Source organism: Lindgomyces ingoldianus (assembly GCF_010093535.1).
Source record: "Lindgomyces ingoldianus strain ATCC 200398 unplaced genomic scaffold BDR25scaffold_1, whole genome shotgun sequence".
In the NCBI taxonomy this organism is placed as follows: Eukaryota; Fungi; Ascomycota; class Dothideomycetes; order Pleosporales; family Lindgomycetaceae; genus Lindgomyces; species Lindgomyces ingoldianus.
The window spans coordinates 2,193,248-2,210,908 of NW_022985162.1; the positions used below are offsets into that span (position 1 = coordinate 2,193,248).

Genomic DNA, 17,661 nt, shown 5'->3' on the forward strand with positions numbered 1-17,661 from the left:
ATTTTCACCCCCTCATACTCACGATTCCCGCCCATCTCACATTACACCTCGACCGAACAATTCGCAGCGATATGCTCGTCGGTCTGCTGAATGACCTTCGCTTCATCTTGGGCTACAAACTTCGTCTCTGCGAAAGAGGAAGTGGTCAGGAGCTTCGGAAGTTAAGAGTTCGAAATGATTCAGAAAGCGGCCACGTTCTTGGGTCTAAGCATGACAGGCCATAACCCTCTTCATGGTATATCTCACAGTGGAGTTATGGCTATGTTTGCAGAAGTCACTTCTCAGGAGAACCGTAAAGCAGAGTTCAGTGATCTCGTAGTGGTCGGGATCGGACCAGCCCATATACAGGCCGATGAAGGTGGCATCGCTGTGCGCTGTAGGGGCATCGGCAGTCTTGGTGCTAGTGATATGCTCTAATTGTTTGCCTTCACCGATTTCCTAGGACTTGAGAGGTTGACGAAGGAACTGAAAGGCATCCGTTGAAGAACCCTGAGACGTGCCCTTGTGGGCCGCATTTTGGAAGGCGCCTAAAATTGGAGTCAAGTTTTCGTATGCTTGGAACATACGGACTGGGATCTTACTATTGTAGACCTTGTTGACAGCTTTGTGAGGCATTGCCATGATGGACTGGTCGGAAATCATCGTTGTATCTGGGTCAAAATTGGAATATATTAAATGTGTTAAAATCGAATGATTTGGGGGTGAAATGCTTATACCGCCTTACTAACAGGAGGTCGAAATTAGCAGACGTGAAAGGAGGTGATCGGAACTAGGCAAGAAGAAGTGGCTTCCAAACCAACCCAAATTTTCATATTGATTTATGCGGACTGTGACAAGAACTAGCTCTAAACTACTATTAGCTAGTAAACTACCTTCCTTTTATAGATGTCGAAGTATTCATCCCTTCCCTATCCGACGTTTATTCGAGCGTGGAGCTCAATCAATGAAAGATTGAGCTTCTAGTTTCCTATTAGAGTAACACAAAGGTAAAACTTATCTAAGAACCTAAGTCTGGAGACTTGCGAATGGCTGGTTTCTTCCAAATGGCATGTGTCTAGAAGAACGAGCATGGCCCTTTCCGTGTAACCTAGTTCGTGTAGTAGTTCTTTAATCTAGGGACGTCGGTACTGCGAATCTGGCGAATAACTAGCAGACCGTACAGACGGAACGGTGACATAAGAAATGTAACTTAAGTAATTTAAAGGAAGAAAGAGATGATGTAAAGACGAATACCTGCTGAATCAGAAAGTGACCAAGAGGAATGCAATATCAACAAGAAAAGGAAATCGCTCAACACCATAAAACACAACCATTGCTAAAAAATCCTTCTAACTCCCTCAACCTACGGCTGTTCAACCCAACCAGAGCAACCCCAAGCTGGGAAACTAAGAAATACTCAATATTCTTCCCTATGTTCACTGTTCTCTTCCCATCTCCTCGTCTTGCTTCAAAACAACAACCCCCCAAACAGCGCACCCCCCAAAAATCCCGCCGCAACCGGCGCTCCCAACCCCCCGCCGTATCCACGGCCATATGGCCTACCATAAGGGCCGGCAGGTCTCACAAACCTCGCATTGGGATCTGTATACGGACCCTCTGCATACGGATTATATCCATACGCACCCCTCGGCACGGCCGGTCCATTCGGCGGCTCGATATACACATCTCTGCCCTGTGCATCCTTACACAAAAACTGCGGCTGACCCGTTTCCAGTGCACGCACCATAGCCTGTCTTGCCTGCATATGTGCCATATACGCCCTCCTTTCCTGCTCCTCGCGTTCTCGGCGTTGGGCCTCACGTTGCTCATGCGTAGTCGCCGTAAGCTTATCCTTCATCTTCCTCCCGAACTTATGAATCCCCTTTGGTTTCCCTTCTCCTCCCCCTCGGGGTGGAAGCTGCGCGCCCGCGCTATGGTGATGCCCATGCCCCTCATCATCCGAGCTCTCCGCCGCCAAATCATCCATCGTCATCGTCCGCCTCATCCTCCCATGCTCCTTCCTTTCCTCCGGACTTAGCGTGCTGAGGTACTCGTCGTCATCGTACGGATGCACCCATATTGAGCGCGGTGGACTCGCTTTCGTGTCGACGAAGAATTGGTGTTGTTCTGTGGCGTCGAATTGACGGATCCAGCCTGGTGGCAGTGGCCGGTTTTCATCTTCCATGCTTCTGCGACGCTCTGGGGGGATTCCATTGCGGGCAGTGCGTGCAGCTAGAGAGTCGGTGGAAATGCGGGCTGTAGGGGTGGAAGAGCCTATTGCGGATTCATAGGAGGGTGGGGCGTCTGCGGCGTCTGGTGGTGGGGGGTTTGAAGTGGACATATGGGTTGAAAATGTGTGTAAAAGGAGTTTAGAGAGAGATTCGACTTTGAGAAATGAGGTTATGAAGCTTGGAAAAGAACAGAGAGTGACGTGAGACTTGCGGACTGAAGGAGCGAACGAACTGAAACAAACACTTATCGTGATATGGCATTGAAGCACAAGCGCAGGTACAGCCCCGCCTACCTCATCCTTTGCTAATCACAGGTGGCGTTAGTACTGTTGGAGTCAAATCACGAGCGGCGTTCGCACGTTGATGACGTTCCTGGACATATGGGGCTGTGTAAATTCCTTGCTTCATGGAATCAAACAAAACCTCGGACCTTCTGGACGCTGCTAGACCTCAGGAGCTTGCCACCGCCACATGGTGTCGACAGCTATTTGGAAACACGTTGGAAAAGTTCGGACGGGAATAATTATGGTGTCTCCTGGACGCCTGAGGTTTCACTCTGGCACGATTTTGCTTGCGGATACGACTAGTGTAAGTTACTCAGAATAGCCTGATCGGATTGATGGCTGTGTGAGTGTTGGCCTTTGAATTATCTCCACCGTTCAAAATCGGGTCCGAAGAGGCATTGAAAAAGACAATTGATTGCACTAAAGCCAAGATTTTACCCCTGGCTTTTCAATGCGCTCTATCTTATCCAAACATTACAGCTCCATACTCCGCGACCCCGTGCATTCTCCACAACCTGGGGCCGATCAACTGAATCCCAGGCCCAAGGAGTTTCAATCTCCAAACGCCATGCTCATTGCTGAGCAAATTGTTTGATGACTAACAGGAATCTATGTTGAATTGACTCGGGAAAAGCCTTTCCATCAGATGAATGCTAGAAAAACTTTTGAGAGGTATCATTGGTATATCCCCCATCCCGACGCCGAACTTGTTGAAAGACGAATTTTACCCGCCAAATATGCATGTCATATCATCATTAGGTTTTCTTTATGGATGAAGTTGATTCAATCCACACATGCACAAACATAATCGTACACTTAGAGTCTCAAGACCTTGGGTTTCTCCCAAGTGAAGTCCTGGTTGGTGAAGTGGCCGTTCTTGGCCGTCTGGTTGTAGATGGGGTTCGTGAGGTCGAGTTCCTTCACAATAACACCGGGACGCAGATCGAAGTTCTTGTGGATAACCTCAACGAGTTCCTCAGAGGTCTTATCCGAGGTGCCGTAGGTTTCGACGAAAAGAGAGAGAGGTTCCGAAACCCCAATGGCATATGACAACTGAACGAGAGCGCGACGAGCTAGCTTTGCGTTAACAAGCGACTTGGCGATCCAGCGCGCAAGGTACGCGGCAGAGCGGTCGACCTTGGAGTAGTCCTTGCCGGAGAAAGCGCCACCACCGTGGGCTCCCCAACCTCCGTAGGTGTCGACAATGATCTTACGACCAGTCAAACCGGCATCACCCTGGGGACCGCCAATGATAAAGAGGCCTGAGGGTTGAATCTGGGGAATGTTAGACGTTAGCTATCGGGTATGTTGATTCGACGTACGTGGTAGACGGTCCTGTCGTCAAGGTACTTGGCGGGAATGACCTTCTTGATGATCTTCTCCTTGATCTCCTTTCGGAGCATTTCGGTGGAGATGTCCTCGCTGTGTTGAGCAGAAACGACAACAGTGTCCACACGGAGAGGGACGACGGCACCACCATCGTGTGCGTACTCGACGGTGACTTGGGTCTTAGTGTCTGGTCGCAGCCATGGCAGGCTGCCATCATTACGAGCTTCCTTCATGGCAGAGTTGAGCTTGTGGGCAAGAATAAGGGTCAACGGCAACAGCTCCGGAGTCTCGTCGGTAGCATATCCGAACATGATACCTTGGTCACCAGCGCCGAGCTTCTCGAGCTCCTCATCGTAGTGGAGACCTTGGGCAATGTCCGGGGACTGCTGCTCGATGGCAACAAGGACATTGCAGGTCTTGTAGTCGAAGCCCTTCTCTGAGTGGTCGTAGCCAATGTCCTTGATGGCGCCACGGATGATCTTCTGGTAGTCGAGATGGGCCTTGGTCGTGATTTCGCCGAAGACCATGATCATGCCAGTCTTAGCGGCCGTCTCACAGGCGACCTTAGAGAAGGGATCCTCTTTGAGACAGGCATCGAGGATAGCGTCGGATACTTGATCGCTGCAGAGACATGTCAGCTGAAAATTTGGAGAGTAATAGTGCTATGACCACCAACAGGCCAAGAAAAGAAAACCAAAGCCGGGATACGAATTTCCGCATGGACGGTGCGGTGTTTTTCGGAGGATCGAGGTTCGGAAGCTGGAGTGTGCGAACGGGGGCCGCGTGGATGTGGGACTTACCAGATCTTGTCCGGGTGGCCTTCGCCGACAGACTCAGAGGTGAAGAGAAAAGTGCCCTGAGAACAGTGATTAGCACGGGGCGGGGTCAAAGAAGGGGGGTTTTGGGGAGTACCTTAGTGTCGGTGACGGGCTTAACTCCGTTTGTAGCAGTCATTGTTGCGGTCAAGGAACGAAGGCAATAAGTGCTAGTATAGGACTTGCGACCAAGTGAGAAGAAGGAGGAGGGGATATGAGGGTGAAGCTGCGGTGGGGAGTCGAGGCGGGTGTTGGTTTTAAAAGCGGAGAGAGACGACGCGGACTGAGTCTTTATGAGGGCAATTGCCGAAAAAACGTGCTCCGGAACTGCGCCAGGGCCGACTTCGCCCAAGCACGTCAGTTCTTCACCGCCGAATGGCGCCGGGCTGTGATAGGCTCCCCACCCGCGCGGCCCTGCCTGGCATTCCCGGCAGAAAGCACTAACACCGCAGGCGCGACTCAGAATTTCTTGCAAACTCCCCGAGCCCGCCGCACAAGACGCCAACCACAGCAACTGCAGCCGCAGCCATGAGCAAGTTCGGTGTCCTGGTCATGGTATGGTGGCCTCCAGATATCAAGCTGTATATCCATATATATATTATGTGACTGAAATTCCGCAGGGCCCAGCCGGTGCGGGCAAGTCTACCTTCTGCACCGCCTTGATCCAGCACCTGCAGAACAACAAACGCCCGTGCTACTATGTGAACCTCGACCCTGCCGCCGAGGACTTTGCCTTCGAGCCCGATATCGACATCAAAGACCTAATAAGCCTGGAGGATGTCATGGAGGAAATGAGCCTGGGCCCGAACGGCGGTCTGATATACTGCTTCGAGTTCTTGCTGGAGAACCTTGACTTTCTCACCGAGCCGCTCGCCGAGGTCACCGAGGACTACCTGATCATTTTCGACATGCCGGGCCAGATTGAGCTCTACACCCATGTTCCCATCCTCCCAGAGCTGGTGAAGCACCTGATGCGTGGCTCGCTGAACATCAATATGTGTGCTGCATACCTTCTCGAGTCCACATTCATCATCGACCGACCTAAATTCTTCGCGGGAACGCTTTCTGCGATGAGCGCTATGCTGATGCTTGAAATGCCGCATGTCAACATCTTGAGCAAGATGGACCTGATTAAAGGCCAGGTCGCGAAGCGAGATCTTAAACGGTTCCTAAACGCCGACGCCGAACTGCTGGAAGACGACCCCGCCCACAAGGTGGTGGGGGAGGGTGAACAGGCAAATGCGGGCGGCAATCCTGCATCAACCAAGAACCTGATGGGTGGCACATCGTTCAACCGCTTAAACAAAGCGGTAGCGCAGCTCATCGACGACTTTAGCATGGTGTCCTTCCTCAAACTAGATGCCCAGGACGAAGACAGCGTTGGCGCAGTTCTAAGCTATATCGATGATGCTATCCAGTTCCATGAAGCGCAGGAGCCCAAAGAACCACGAGATGACATCGACACAGATATTATGGAGTCCGCAATGGATCGATGAGCATCCGATTGGCTGCTCTCTGCATTTGAGGCGTGCCTAGATGAGCTTTTTTGGTGGTTCGAGCATTTGTAGGCGTTATGGGAGATTGTAACCTGACGACTGAAAAAGGCTAGGTATTGACGTTTGGCCTAGTTTGGAAAACGAGACGAAACGATTTCGATGAAACATGATACCCAGAGTAGATTTGCGAGAAAGGCCCATAACACCCGACCGTTGGAGTTGAACATCGCTCAAATCTCCTGATCGCTTGCTCCAGCGCCCTTTCTTCCCTTGGATCAGCCTTTCTGATCCAGAATTATATTGAGTTGAGATGATTGGCCACAGAATTTTCGCACTAGCGGGGCATGCCTTCCTGCAGCTCATCGCCAGAATCCAACTACTCCTGCACCATTTTCTTACTTCTTGTATTTCCCTCATCACAAGACGCTTCTTTTTATGTAATGGAGGGGTAAGAAAAATTGCCTGGTGAACCATGATAACTGAATTGTGCTGTGAACGGTCAAGACTCTGAAACCACGCACGGTCACGCTATCGTTCGTCACCAGCGCTGATTCCTTCACTGTTCAGCCCTACCCGTTAACTCCATTTTATTGTCTTGGATCTTGGCGATCATGACGGCAGCTGGGAAAACGCAGTACTACCATGGTTTGGTGGACATGGGAAGGTAAGACAGTCTTCTTGACTCCCTCAACTATTTGCCCTTTCATTATCATAGTTTCACTCCTCACGCCACCAAGCTATGCGTTTGTTTATTTCCTGTAGCCTATACTCGGGATCTTCATACCCCTACATACTTCCCTTCAGTATGCTGCCACTATTCGGACAACCATAGAGGACCCAAGTTTAGTTGACAACGCCACTAGCAATGGCATTCGATTCTCCATCACAGACCTTTCTCCCCCAACCCAACGTATTCTCCCCACCGTCTATCTTGACAGGGCAGGCATATCCCTCTACGATGCACAATGGGAAGCAGGGAAACCAGTTCCTATCCCTTCGTCAATCATTAAACAAACCATTCAAGCACTCCTTCGTTTCAAGGCAACGTGCCAGGACTTTCGTGTCCCCCAAAGTCAGATCCGCATTGTAGCAACCGAAGCGACGCGCAAGGCCCAAAATTCTGCCGAATTTCGCTCTCAAATCAAAGATGCAACTGGATGGACTGTCGAACTCCTCCCAAAAGAAATGGAAGGCCGGATCGGAGCTTATGGAGTTGCAAGCTCCTACGACCAAGTTCGGGGTCTGGTCATGGACCTTGGTGGAGGGAGTACGCAAATCACGTGGATGGTGACAACAAATGGCGAGGTGAAGATGAGCGAAAAAGGCAGTGTGAGTTTGCCGTATGGCGCTGCAGCTTTGGTCAAGCATCTTGAAGCATCTGGCCAGCATGGTGACAAGTTCAAGGAATTTGAGAAAGATGTGGTCAAAGACTTGAAAGATGCGATAAAAGAGATTGCGATTCCCGAAGAGCTGATGAAGGATGCAAAGAAGGGCCTTTCACTCTACCTGTCGGGAGGAGGATTCAGAGGTTGGGGTTTCGTATTAATGAGCGAGCATCCAATCCGCCCGTATCCGATTCCAATCATCAATGGGTTTCATGTCCATGAGCAGGCATTTCAAGATACGAATACGGTGACAATGGCTATCAAAAAGGTGGAGCAGGAAGAAACGCCTGAGATCTTCCGTGTCTCCGATCGGAGAGCAAGTCAAGTGCCAGCTGTGGCTTTCTTGGTAGAATGTCTATCTAAAGCACTACCAAACATCAAAGGAGTCAACTTCTGTCAAGGAGGCGTAAGAGAAGGGATACATTATGCGGATCTAGGTGCTAGCCTTAGGAAGGAATATCCTCTAGCAACAGCTACGAAGGCATACGCGGGGGAATCTGTGCAAGAGCTAGTTGACCTTTTGGTTGCGGCTACTGTGCCTTCACCTACGCCCAAGAATGAGGATGTATTTGATAACTCTCTTCTTGTCGCCTTCGTACAGGCAATGTATGTTCACGCCGCCTTCCCGAAGGATCTCTGCGCGGGGGCCGCCCTTCGAAGCACCACTACAGGAGTTTTCGCAGCAGTTCATGGAATCAGTCACCAGCAACGCGCATTCCTTGCACTCCTCCTCTGCGAAAGATACGGCGGATATGGCTCTATCAGCCCAACTGAACAGGACTTCTACCGTCGCATCGTCCAGCTGCTGCCAGACGGCAAAGCGTGGTGGTGTATGTATGTTGGCCGCGTGGCTTCCGTTGTAGGAAGCGTCTACCCAGCTGGACTGGTTAGGGAGGAGAGACTGAAAGTAAATGTGCAGTGGGTAGCAAAAAAGGATAAGGAGGTGTTGTGCATTGACTTTGACTTCGTCGAGCCGATTGACGAGCTGGACGAAGGGCTTGCTGGATCGTTGGGAAAAGTGGAGAAAGCAGGGAAGAAGAAAAACTGGATTGACGGACATGGACATAGGGTTTTGGTGACGGTGAATGGGAGGGAGTACTCCGAAAAGGGGAGCCAGTGACGGATTAGTGTATTTTCAAGCACCTAGCAGTGAATACAGCAAACTGCAAGCTTGTCTCAACCATGTAACGGCGCAGCGATCGGTGGGCTTTCCGGTCCATCCGCTGTTGCAATTCAACAATGGCGGTGGCGAAGATCGTGAACAGCGCAGAATAGAATCAGCGCATCGGTCCGTCCAGTCGACCAGGACAGGTGGCGAAACATCGTGACATTCAGGGGTTGACTGATGCGATGATTCCTAGCAAGCACACCGACTGTCTGTGACGCGTAGACATCGCTGGCCACCAGACACGATCATTTCAACGGCTGCCGGAAGTAAATGTCGCTTGCCAGGCGCCGGGTTCTGCGCTGAACCCATCGTGACCATCGTGACCTGCGTGACCTGCTGCGGCCGGATGACTCGACGGAATTAAAGCATCGTGAAGCAGCTATTCTCGTCGGACGCAGCACACGTGCCTGGGACACCCAGTGCTGAAATGACACGTTGAGTTAGCGACAACCTCTGGAGTGCTCGCGGGGCCGATGGTGCTGCCCGCCAAGGATCGTGAGGTGCGAGGCGCATGTTACAGGGAGGAGAGGGTTGAGCTGGCCGCTCCTTCCTCTGCTAGCTCGTGGATGGCGAATATTGCCAATTGCGCCTTCTGCATCCAATCGCCGGGCGGTTTATTAGCAATCGCAACGCTGCTCCGGGTCCTGCGCCAAAAAACCTCGCCCACACGGCAAAGCTTGCGCTGCGAACTGCTTGTCCGCTCAGTCTTTGCACGTCACCCTTTGGGCCTGGCGCCGTGGTCATTACGTGAACATTCACGATGCGGCGCATGGGGCTAGCGCAGTGAGCCCGGCCGGTCCACTCACGGTTCGTCTGGGGTAATAGGCCGCCAAAAGCCGAAGCGCAGCAGCTCACTCAGGTACATCTCAGTCTCAAAGCACGCAGCAATTCATGATATAAAATGACGCACCCGCCACCCCCGGTTCGCTCCCAGCTCTTAATCTCAGCGTCTTCCTTCTTCTCTCACCTGCCTTATCTCTAATTACTTCTTATCTTCGTGTCGCCGTTTCACCTGAAGCTCAGATTGTGGCGTCGTACCATTCTTGACGTCGAATCCGGATCGCAATCCTTTGGGCGGCACTTTTAGCTCCTAGCTGTGCTGACCGTGTCCTTTCCAGCTCTGGCACCGACGGGCAAAGTAGCGGTGGAACTGGTCCAATTGCACGCCGTCTCCTTATCCAGCATCAAAGCTTGATGGTCGTTGCGCCTCGCGGAATCCATTGCTAAGGTGAGCTAGCTGCGTCATATTTTAAAATAGGTCCGCCTTACAAGGACAGACATGTGCTTTTTGGAGCCTCACATAAATAATTGGCCTTCCAAAACACAGATCTGCACTCTGTACCCCATTTGTACCCCTATCCCGCTAATACATCATCCAGGCACACGTCCGTTCGTTCAACCCAACACAGCAGCCCCCTCCACCGGTCCCGACTCATACCCCTCATCGGCAACCCGAGAGCATCGCTCGTCCCCAATTTAAGCACCTCACCCGACAGAGCCCCTCTCGGTCAATTCGACATTCTACACTGTTCTGTACGCTGAGCGGAACTGAAAAGTTGTCTGGAACCCAAATTGCTCAAACAAACTCCTGCCTTCCTCTTGTGAACTCCCGATCCACTCAATAACCCCTCAACCACACAACATGGCTGCTGCACCGGTCAATGGCGTTCAGCCCGCCCAGCCTGTCCAGCCTATCCAAAATAGACTGCTGGACCAAGTCATTCGGACTCCTGGACGGATGCCATCCCCCCAGCCTACACATTTGAGCGTGCCTGGACCAGGACTTGCTACCCCGCGAGTCCTACCTCAGGAAGGGTCTGGATATGTTGCCCCCAAGTTTGAGGGCAAGGAGAAGCAGATGGAAGCCGTCATGGACGGGGTAGAGGACAAAGGATTCATTCCTCCGGACTTCGTGGAATCAGAGACCACTTGGTTCTATAACGAGCTGGGCATTGACGACAACTATTTTGCTACGGAAACTGTAGAAGCGTAAGTTACTCACGCCCCCCCCCCTCCCCCCCTTTTTTTTATTTTTTAGAAATAATTCTCATTTAAACCAAAGGGTTGTGAACCATATCCACTCCCTTTATGCAGCGAAAGTGGCAGCTTATGCCCGCGACGACAAACGTTTGGAAATCCGACTTGATAAGGAGGCTGGAGACCATGCGGTGTACATCGATACTAGCAAGCCTGGAATCTCAGTCATGGATGGCCCACGATACGAACAACGAATTGACGAGAAATACTTAGACGGATCCAAGGGAGGCAAGGGCTACCGTGTAGAAAGCTTCCGCTCAGCCAGTCCACTCCCTGGAGCCCAGGAGCAGCAATTGCGCTGCTACTTTGTCTACCAGTGTGATTTCGTAAACCCAGACCTGGGCGAGACAGAGATCGATATTGAGAAAGTCGGAGACAAGCGATTTCTTCAGAAAGCCACCGCAAATACGAAGCAAGTGTACCAACAAGCACTTGAGGCTGCAATTGAACGGACTGGTCCCGTGATTGAATACTTCGATATCGAAGGCTCTCGGGAGAAGCGACTTGTCATTGCCTACAAGCAGGGCTCAGCAATGGGATTATTCAGTGCGCTGAGCGATCTATATCACTACTACGGATTAACGTCCTCCCGGAAATATGTTGAGCAGTTCTCCAATGGCTATACGGCGATGTCTCTGTATCTCCGACCCCTTCAGGGAACTTCATCTGCGAAGCACCCACCAATTGAAGCCTCCATTCATCAGATCATCAAAGAGGTTTCGCTCCTGTACTGCATTCCGCAGAACAAGTTCCAAGCCCACTTCGCAACAGCCAGGCTCAGTCTTCAGGAGACCATCTACGCACATTGCGTTTGGGTTTTCGTTTCTCATTTCCTCAACCGCCTCGGCTCCGAGTACGCTGCGTTGGCTACGCTTTTAGATACAGAAAACAGCGCCCATGCTGAACTTCTGTCCAAGTTGAAGCGTCGGTTGCGTGCAGAGACCTTCACTGCGGACTACATCCTAGAAATCATCCATCAATACCCAGACCTAGTCCACAGCCTATATCTGTCCTTTGCGAACACCCACTACGTCCAGACTCGGGGAGAACAGGATGATTTCCTCCCAACCCTGAGTTTCTTGCGTATCACAGTCGACAAGGTCCTCAGCGACGAAGAACTGGACGAGACCATCAACAAGTCTGTTGTAAATGATCATCACCAAATGGTGATGAGCTCGTTCCTCATTTTCAACCAATGTGTGCTCAAAACCAATTTTTATACGCCAACGAAGGTGGCTCTCAGCTTCCGCATGAACCCCATCTTCTTGCCACCTTCCGAGTACCCCCAGCCCCTGTACGGTATGTTCCTTGTTATCAGCTCCGAGTTCCGTGGTTTTCACTTGCGGTTCCGAGACATCGCCCGAGGAGGCATTCGTATCGTCAAGTCCAGAAGCCCAGAAGCATACGCTATTAATGCTCGGTCACTGTTTGACGAGAATTACAATCTTGCCAACACGCAGCAACGCAAGAACAAGGACATTCCTGAGGGAGGCTCGAAGGGTGTCGTCCTTCTTGACTACCATCACCAAGACAAGGCCCGTGTGGCGTTTGAGAAGTACATCGACAGTATTTTGGACCTCCTGTTACCACCCAACAGCCCGGGAATAAAAGACCCTATCGTCGACCTGTACGGCAAGCAGGAGATTCTGTTCATGGGTCCAGACGAAAACACTGCCGATCTGGTTGACTGGGCGACCGAGCATGCTCGGGTTCGAGGAGCACCCTGGTGGAAATCATTCTTCACTGGCAAGAGCCCGAAGCTTGGAGGCATCCCACACGACCGCTATGGTATGACTACTCTGTCAGTACGAGAATACGTCTTAGGTATCTACCGGAAATTGAATCTTGACCCCAGCAAGGTCAAGAAGCTGCAGACCGGAGGTCCTGATGGCGATCTTGGGTCCAATGAGATTCTTCTCAGCAACGAGAAGTATGTTTCTATCGTGGACGGCTCTGGCGTTCTCGTCGACCCTAAAGGTATAAATCACGACGAGCTTCTCCGACTGGCGAAGAAGAGGGTCATGATCAGTCAATTTGACACTTCGAAACTCTCGCCAGAAGGTTACCGCGTCTTGGTAGATGAGAACAACATCAGACTGCCAACTGGAGAGCTTGTCTACAACGGTACAACGTTCCGCAACACCTTCCACTTACGTAGTGACATGCATTACGACACCTTTGTTCCTTGTGGTGGACGCCCAGAGTCCATCGACCTTACTACGGCAAATAAACTCATTGTCGACGGCAAGTCGGTCATTCCATACATTGTCGAAGGTGCCAATCTGTTTATCACTCAAGATGCCAAGCTTCGGCTTGAGAAGGCTGGGTGCATTCTGTATAAGGACGCTTCAGCCAACAAAGGTGGTGTCACGTCTTCTTCCTTAGAGGTGCTCGCCTCTCTCTCGTTTGATGATGCAGGCTTTATCAAGCATATGTGCGTTGGAGAGGACGGAATTGCGCCTGAGTTTTACGACAAGTACGTCAAGGAGGTCCAGAGAATCATCCAAAACAACGCGAAGCTCGAGTTTGAGGCCATCTGGCGTGAACACCAAGCCACTGGCGAGCCTAGAAGCACTTTGAGCGACACTCTCAGTGTCGCTATTACGAAGCTTGACGAGGAACTTCAGGGTACAGAGTTGTGGGACAATACCGAGTTCAGGAAATCAGTCTTGAGCGAGGCTTTGCCCAATCTTCTTCTTCAGCAGATTGGCCTGGACAAGATCATGGAGAGGGTAAGTATCTCACTGTCAAGCATCAAGCTTTCGTTAACTTCTGAAGGTGCCCGATAATTACCTACGTGCCATCTTCGGCAGTTATCTAGCTAGTCGATTTGTGTATGGCTATGGGATCTCAGCCAGCCAATTTGCGTTCTTTGACTTGTAAGCTCTTCAATTAGCCTTGCGTTGGCCACCGACTGACATTCTCCCAGCATGAACAAGCGCATGGCGAAGCTGAAAGCCTGAGGAGCTTCCGTTTAATTCGGTCGATGGTGTTCCATGGGTTTGAGGGCTGATCCTCATAGGGGTGAGGATGTAAGGTCTGTTTCCGGAGCAAGTTCGGTGTTTGGTTGAATGGACGAAAAGTTCGGAAAAGTACAAGGTTCTCTGCGAAAGCAGTGCCGGGAGCCTCTTCTAACATGCTTCCTAATTCTAGTGCGACTTGCTATTCGATGACTTAGATTTATGGAACCAGAACCAGAAAATGGTTGGCGCATACGAGTGTTCATGTTTCAATTTGGTGTGGGATGATGAGATGGATGGAAAGGTGGGCGGCTATTCAGATCGACGGGAATGTAAACGCAATCCAACCAATTTATTTTCCTTGCAAAAAGACTTCTAAGGAAAGAATTGCCTAGCCAACAAATACGTATGCAACACCTCGTCCCAATTCCACTTGTCATTGGCCGGACTTTGGAGGTTTGTTGTTGTGAAACGGGCTGCGCTTGAATACGCCTCTCTGCCTTCCCCCTCCTTTCAAAGTTCAAGAGATCCCCAACCTCCTCTCATCCTCCGTCCCCAAAACAACGCACAACAAGACCGTCGCTTTTCACCCACACCACCCAATTTCTTGCGCTTTGAGCAGAAATCGAGTCGCGCACTCTTACAAAAAGGTATGCAGTTATTTTTTTGGTGTTTGAAAGCGCGTGCGCGCGCTTTGTTTTGAAATGTTGCCGGTCGCAATCCCACGCGCCCACGTCACTCGTGCTTCGGACGAGGAGGAGAAAGATCTTGAGCGCGTCGCGCGCTCTGCACAGTATTCTGTCTCTTCCTAGTCTCTTCGCAGTCGCTGTATTTTCTTCTAGTGGTTTTCCTGCGCGTGGAGAAGTTTTAGCTTTGTTTACAGCTGCCCATATTCCGAGCTGCCACAGGACAGGGCTAACTGCACTCCACTCCAGCTCCCACACACATACACATACACCACACGCGCAACTTACTCCCGCGCATTTTGTCACCCCACAAACTCGCGCTCAGAATCTCCACTCAAATTTTCAACACCTTTTTCAACAACTCAGTCGAAATGGCCACTACCCGCGCCAAAACTGGCAACAGCAAGCCGCGCGTCTTCGCGCATGTCGAGGAGGTCGTTGCACCTAAGAAATCTACCAAGGCTAATACGAGTAAGCCTCGTGCTAAGAAGGTGACGACGGGTAGGGTTGAGAAGAAGAAGCCAGCGCCTGCGACCAAGAAAGCACCGCCCAAAAAGAGCGCGCCAAAGGCCGCAAAGGCGAAGGTTGAGGGCAAGCTGGAGAAGGTTAAGGGTGAGGTTGAAGGGAAGCCAGGGAAGAAGGTATGTTTGATTTTGTTCTGCTTGCTTGTGTTTGCGCGGAGGCGAATGATGTGCTTGCGCGTGTGTAGATGTGGATATTATGTTTGCTGATGTATTGACAGGCTGCGGGCACCAAGAAAGCCGCTACCACCAAGAAGGCCACTCCAAAGACCAAGAAGGCATAGACGACGCGTTGTGTGCCTTTCTAGACATGCTTCCCTGTCTTCCTTGCTATTTTAGTGTGCTTTCCTTCCATCTCCTCCCATCCCATCGCTTGGCTAGGGCACACATGTCACATCATCCAATTTGGTGCTATCTCAACGACTTCAGCTACCTACATTGGACAAGCATCCTGTTCATTATTCTCTGTCTATCATACCATAGGCCCGACGGACAGAGGCCCAGGACCCCGGGCCAGCTTCATGCCCATATATCCCATACAATCCAGTGCGACCCATTTATCTATTTCCTCTCTTTCCTTTGTTCTCTCTCTCTCTCGCTCTCTCGCTCTCTGCGGCTTTCTACACGGTTATGACGACGGAATCCTCTTATCACGATCAAATCACATCATCGATACCTTTTCTCTGTTGGTATATGCAATGCAGCGCGGGGTTGAGGGAGACTTCATGCTGTCTCTCGCGGGTGTAGTAAGGGAAGTGTGTACGATACCCGGGGCTTGCTTTGCTATCTTGCTGTGTTGTTTTTGCTTCGTCCGCGTCGGGTCCCGTTCAATTCCAGTTTTACCTAGGTATCTTTAGGCTGGATGCGCGGGACGGGACTAAATTATGAGCAAGGTTTTTTGGCTTAATTATGAGGCGGAGGGTTGCGGGCGAACTTGGAATGGAATGAATGGGGTTTTTTCTTCGAGATGTGTGTGAGTTACGTGACTGTGCGCGACTGTGAGTTAAACTGCCAGGCAGCAAGGAGGCTCAGGCTCCTTCTCTATGCCAAGTGTGCTGGCTGGCCTATGTTCAAGGCCCTCTCTTCGGACTCCTACAGTCAAGACCAGTGTTCGATGTGAATAAGCGCTCTCTAGGCTGAAACTCAAACCCGTGGATGAGGAATTATATTTCTACACTTATTCCAGTACTGTAGTAGAGGCGTGTTAAACTAGACCGGCGCCTTGCAACGTTAACTCTCGCAGACAGTCTTCAAGTTGACACACAACATCCTCATAGAAAGCTCGTTGGAGTTCTTCTTTCCTAAGATCCGACTCCACGCCCTCGAATTTGAAAAGTAGACAACGTGAAACGATGTCACCGTAACGACTTCCGAGAGCCTCTGTGACGATGCCCTCATTATTGTATTTCAAAGCCGCAAGAAACTCTTTCGTTTCATAGTCGTGGTCGCCGGGAATCACTGAAGTATCGATAGGCTTTCCAGTAGCGATTTCTAGAAGAATAACCCCAAGTGCATATATCTGATAGTTCTTGACTAAGCTACGAACTGCACCACTCCTTTCTTCTTCGCCGTGACATGGTCCTTTGATATGCGGAGTTATGACGCACTTTTCGGGGGAAAGGTGAGTAAGAAAGAATCGGACATTACTACTCGCCCAGCGGTCTTTGACACCAAGCCAAGGGGACGGATATAGTCGTAGTAGGGAGAGTGAGAGCACGTAAGCGAGCCGTAGCCTTTGATATGGATACATGACTTGAGTTTTGATGTAGTCATGAGATGGCACGTCCGATAAGATGCGATCTAAAGAGTCTGAGTTTCTGGCCACTTCAGCCGAGTGGTCCGAAACGTGCACTTCGTATGTATACATCTCCTGATATAATAGATAGCCTAGGGTTCGTTGGCTCTCTTCGGTATCGTCTTTGGACCAATCTAGTCGCTGCAGAGCCGAGCAAAGATCGTCAATAGATCGAGCTTCAAGTGACTCATTCTTGGGTACAGCTGAGGCCGAGCTCTCCTTGTCCCCAGTCTCTTTGCCGTTCTCGCCGTTGGATCCCAGATGCTCCGTCAGCGAAGGGTTTTCCAAGATCATTGAGCGCCTTGTCCGGGGACGCTCTTCCAGGAGAGGAATCTGGTCGTCCGAAACTTTTCGCTTCATAGGATTTCTAGAATTGGTTTCAAAAGAAGTCAAATCGATATGCCAACAAGCGGTGAGGTCAGAGGAGGGATGAACATAAAACGCGACCTTAAAATCCGAGCGTGGGTCATCTAGGAGCTTATTTGGCCTAGAAGTTGTCATATAGTCAAGCGCAAGATCGACTCCATGGCCAGAGCAGGTACACTTCCCGCATGCTGAGGTAAGGGCGTGATATAGGTGTGTATGACGGATGTGTAAGCCTGATACCCTTTCAAATGGAACCAAAGGCGAAGCCTTATATGCTGGTTTCTTTCGGTTCTTCCGTATCTCATTCGCAAACTTGTATAAAGTGTTGTTATTCTTGTTGATATCGTCGAGCAACGACTCTATCCTCGCCTTTTTGGAAATGGCCCAGCTGGACTGCTGCAAATGACCCAACACAACTTTAGCTAAGCGGCTTGGACGATCTCCCTTCGATTGGGATGCGCTAGATCTCTTTGAGCGCTCCTTTTCCTGGTAATTAGCTCCTTGATTCTACAGTGATAGAAACCTGCGCACCTCAACGGCTCGAAAGACATCCTCTATCTCCATCAACGCTTTCTTAGCGAGATCAATATTGGCATTAATTGCTTCTGA

The 17,661-nt window shown here is 50.7% G+C and overlaps 7 protein-coding genes across 7 annotated transcripts; 4 read left to right on the plus strand and 3 right to left on the minus strand.

Moving 5' to 3' along the window:
* Positions 1-1,035: 1,035 nt before the first annotated feature.
* Positions 1,036-2,476, minus strand: BDR25DRAFT_299783 (uncharacterized protein). Its single transcript, XM_033689229.1, has one exon. The coding sequence runs from the start codon at positions 2,318-2,320 to the stop codon at positions 1,448-1,450; it is 873 nt and encodes a 290-aa protein (XP_033554906.1). The 5' UTR covers positions 2,321-2,476; the 3' UTR covers positions 1,036-1,447.
* Positions 2,477-3,310: 834 nt separating this feature from the next.
* On the minus strand, positions 3,311-4,777 carry BDR25DRAFT_321184 (methionine adenosyltransferase; the record flags this gene model as incomplete). The annotated part of the gene is made up of 4 exons (XM_033691951.1): positions 3,311-3,769; positions 3,817-4,444; positions 4,624-4,679; positions 4,736-4,777. The coding sequence occupies 4 exons, from the start codon at positions 4,775-4,777 to the stop codon at positions 3,311-3,313; spliced, it is 1,185 nt and encodes a 394-aa protein (XP_033554907.1).
* Positions 4,778-5,166: 389 nt separating this feature from the next.
* Positions 5,167-6,134, plus strand: BDR25DRAFT_206255 (ATP binding family protein-like protein; the record flags this gene model as incomplete). Its single annotated transcript, XM_033684484.1, has 2 exons — positions 5,167-5,193; positions 5,259-6,134. The coding sequence occupies 2 exons, from the start codon at positions 5,167-5,169 to the stop codon at positions 6,132-6,134; spliced, it is 903 nt and encodes a 300-aa protein (XP_033554908.1).
* Positions 6,135-6,764: 630 nt separating this feature from the next.
* On the plus strand, positions 6,765-8,909 carry BDR25DRAFT_390404 (Ppx-GppA-domain-containing protein; the record flags this gene model as incomplete). The annotated part of the gene is made up of 5 exons (XM_033698094.1): positions 6,765-6,881; positions 6,939-8,635; positions 8,679-8,776; positions 8,818-8,856; positions 8,881-8,909. The coding sequence occupies exons 1-5, from the start codon at positions 6,777-6,779 to the stop codon at positions 8,907-8,909; spliced, it is 1,968 nt and encodes a 655-aa protein (XP_033554909.1). The 5' UTR covers positions 6,765-6,776.
* A 1,420-nt stretch (positions 8,910-10,329) lies between these two features.
* Positions 10,330-13,687, plus strand: BDR25DRAFT_321187 (NAD-specific glutamate dehydrogenase; the record flags this gene model as incomplete). The annotated part of the gene is made up of 4 exons (XM_033691952.1): positions 10,330-10,676; positions 10,750-13,456; positions 13,503-13,603; positions 13,654-13,687. 4 exons carry the CDS (start codon positions 10,330-10,332, stop codon positions 13,685-13,687), a joined length of 3,189 nt encoding a protein of 1,062 aa, XP_033554910.1.
* A 1,054-nt stretch (positions 13,688-14,741) lies between these two features.
* BDR25DRAFT_308892 (uncharacterized protein) lies at positions 14,742-15,175 on the plus strand (the record flags this gene model as incomplete). Its single annotated transcript, XM_033691038.1, has 2 exons — positions 14,742-15,011; positions 15,113-15,175. 2 exons carry the CDS (start codon positions 14,742-14,744, stop codon positions 15,173-15,175), a joined length of 333 nt encoding a protein of 110 aa, XP_033554911.1.
* A 719-nt stretch (positions 15,176-15,894) lies between these two features.
* BDR25DRAFT_338746 (uncharacterized protein) lies at positions 15,895-17,534 on the minus strand (the record flags this gene model as incomplete). The annotated part of the gene is made up of 2 exons (XM_033693300.1): positions 16,156-17,534; positions 15,895-16,062 (listed from the first exon to the last, which is right to left on the minus strand). Exons 1-2 carry the CDS (start codon positions 17,185-17,187, stop codon positions 15,895-15,897), a joined length of 1,200 nt encoding a protein of 399 aa, XP_033554912.1. The 5' UTR covers positions 17,188-17,534.
* Positions 17,535-17,661: the final 127 nt, after the last annotated feature.